The following is a 2,962-nucleotide window of genomic DNA, read 5'->3' on the forward strand; positions in this document are numbered from 1 at the left end:
CAACGGGCGTTGATGACCAGGCTGTTAAACGCCCTTTCAAAACTAACAAACAAACAAGAGGTGAAATATTGAAAATGAAAAAATATTTTATGTTATTTTGAAACTGATAACTAGATTATTGATTTTTAAAACGCTGATATACCTAAAGTCGCTCAATACAATTTCTTTTTTGTATCCGGTTATGAAACCAATCGCGCAATTTGCCAAACTGAGTTTTAGTGTTATAGAATGCATTTTATGCACCATATTTTTACATTCTATTATATTTTCACATAAAACCATAAAAATATATTTATCTATTCAATAATGGCTTCTCCCTATCGCCGATCTGTTTAATATTCTCAAGGAGTTAGAGGTTTACGACCTAGGAAGTATGCAAGACCCATATCTGGAATATCGTGAACTTGGTTATTACGGGTATAGTAAAAACCAGGATATGGAGGGTTGTTTTTTTTAACTGATGCATAAATGAAACCATTGTGTTTATCTTTACTACTTGCATCTCTCACGAATTTCCATAGGAAATACACCTATTCTTTTTTGTTTTGTTTTGTTTTTAAAATCAGATAGACCAGTGTTTAAAACAGAAATGAAAATATAACAAAGACGTTAAAAAATAAATAAAATAAGATATATATGAAATAAATATGCAAGTTACGAAGTGGACTCATTTTAGAGTCCATCCAAAGTGAGCCTAATACCTAAGGGTATTAAACTAATATTACTTAAATGTAATATTTAGGTAATCTTATGTTTTATTTACAGAATTATATCTTTCTTTATTTTTATTCTAGATTAGAATTGAAAACTGCTAAAAAAAAAAAAAAAAAAAATAGTACCACTAAAACACATGAAGGGTCAGGGATTCAGTAATCTTTAAGGTAGTATTGTTTCTTGAACAACGGTCGGGCAAGTAGGTCATTAGTTCAAGATCACCTACAAGTGCGTCACAAGACTGGTCCAAAAAATTACTAAGCATAAACTGATAGAGTTCAATATATGACCCTTGGGCATCAACGCCACTGCGACGTTTTTTTATTGTTCTTAGTCTCTATAGAACTCTTTGTTGCACGGCTTTTAAGAAACCTCGTCTGCCGCTGAAATCATGTCGGACCCCATCCTTTTAGGTCTCTCTTAATTTGGAGAAACAAAAGAAGTTACTGAGAGGTAGGTTGGGTGCAGCAGTGCTGCCACGTGAAATCTGGCCAAAACTTTGGTGACGTTGAGGGGGCGTACTGTCATGGTGAAGAAAGTGATCTCAGGATGGATCCGACGGACTAGATCCATCAAATGACGGATCACTCCTACGTGACTTGTAATAGAATGTCCGACAGGAACAAACTCTTAATGGATCATTCCTCTGGCGTCTAATTCAGGAACAAAAATCTTGAAGCATTGGTAAAGTTCAATGTGGCAACAATGCCGCAGCTACCCTACAGCCCTAGTTGCCAGCGATTTCTTTTGCTCAACGTATGAAGAAAGATCTGACAGGGGACGCGATTCGACACAATTCCAGCGGCAGCTAAGGCGAGATCCCTAAAAGCCTTCCACGGGAACAGTTCATAGGCTCCAGAGAGCCTTTGAACAATGGAAAACAACTCGCAGCTGGATGTTGATACCCAAGGATCATGTATTCATTACTTTTACTTCGCTATACAAACATGTTCAACAAATTTCTGGTTCTGAGACTAGTCTTGAAACTTTGTGAACGCACCCTGAACATGCTTTTGACGATCGATTTTATATCTCCCCATGAAGGGTACCTTATTACTTGCAGATTAGTCATTCCCCTAGCAGGGCCCCAGAACTCACAAAGTTGACTAACTCTGTCTCAAAACTTATATATATGCTATAGCGCTGGATCTAATAATGCCCATCAACAAATCCATGATCCCAGCAGAAGAACTAAGTACTGTGGCATTGGCCACAATAGCCGAGCGCTACCCTGAGCCAGAATGGATCCATATATTCACCGACGGATCAGCTACAGAGACAAATAAAAATGTGGGTGCAGGTGTCTATAGCAGCCTGTTCCAACTGTCAGCACCTGCTGGAGCAAACGCTACCAATTTTGATGGAGAGGTAGCTGCTATTACTTTGGCTTTAGAAAAGCTTACTCTTGCCTGCGCAAAGAAGATAGTTCTGCTTGCACGGTTAGGGGTTAGCCAACCACAACCGCTTCTTCCTATCACCATGGACATGGCAAAAGAAATGGCTCGAAGAGCAGAGGAAAGGAGTAGAGGAGAATGTGGGGGCAAGAACTGGGCGGCATTGCTAGATCCTAAGAGGCGCCCTCCATTGACTTTACCAAGAAAGGTGGCAGTGGCATGCTTCAGGTTGGCTACTGGACATGACTACTTGACTTTGTGGTGGTAAGAAACAGCGGTGGACGACAGAATGACATTTGTATGTAAATTGATTGTTCTACAGGATACAATACGGCCTGAAAGGTATAAATCAATTGAAATCCTGAATGTTTTTGTTTTTTAGTGACATTCATTTTTCTTCTTCAGAAAACGATACTGGGAGCACTTCAGTGACAATAAAACAAAGATTCTAATACTAAATTCAATTTCTTGAGGTGATTTATTATTGATATCAATATTTAAAAATAAAATAAAGTTCATTAATTGAGGGTTATGTAGAAATAAGGCGAAAGTTCTATTTTTGGCTGTTTTTCAGCCCATCCGTACAAAAATAAATAAATCTTTCTAATGACATGAAAAGCTAACAGCTTTGATCTCTAGTTTCAATATTTTCTGCTATATAACACCTCCTTATTACTTAATGGTGTAAGAGGGGCATAGCTTCTTATTGGTCTAATAAGGGTGACAAGAAGTAACTAAGAGTATATTTACGTGAAATGCAAAAAAAAAAAATTAATTTCGATACCATAAATGTTAGAAATATTAAACATTCTTAGACCATTTAAAACAAACATACATTATTATTCCGTGAAGTA

The 2,962-nt window shown here is 37.2% G+C and overlaps 1 protein-coding gene across 1 annotated transcript; it reads left to right on the top strand.

Moving 5' to 3' along the window:
* The first annotated feature begins 1,869 nt into the window (after positions 1–1,869).
* On the top strand, positions 1,870–2,376 carry LOC106681615 (uncharacterized). The gene has a single exon (XM_014422030.1). The coding sequence runs from the start codon at positions 1,870–1,872 to the stop codon at positions 2,374–2,376; it is 507 nt and encodes a 168-aa protein (XP_014277516.1).
* Positions 2,377–2,962: the final 586 nt, after the last annotated feature.

The sequence above is a fragment of the Halyomorpha halys genome, unplaced genomic scaffold (genome assembly GCF_000696795.3).
Source record: "Halyomorpha halys isolate HHAL.00 unplaced genomic scaffold, Hhal_1.1 Scaffold352.1, whole genome shotgun sequence".
Lineage (NCBI taxonomy): Eukaryota > Metazoa > Arthropoda > Insecta > Hemiptera > Pentatomidae > Halyomorpha > Halyomorpha halys.

Excerpts from the sequence above, each read along its gene's own strand:
- LOC106681615 (XM_014422030.1), top strand. The coding sequence starts at position 1,870 with ATGCCCATCAACAAATCCATGATCCCAGCAGAAGAACTAAGTACTGTG.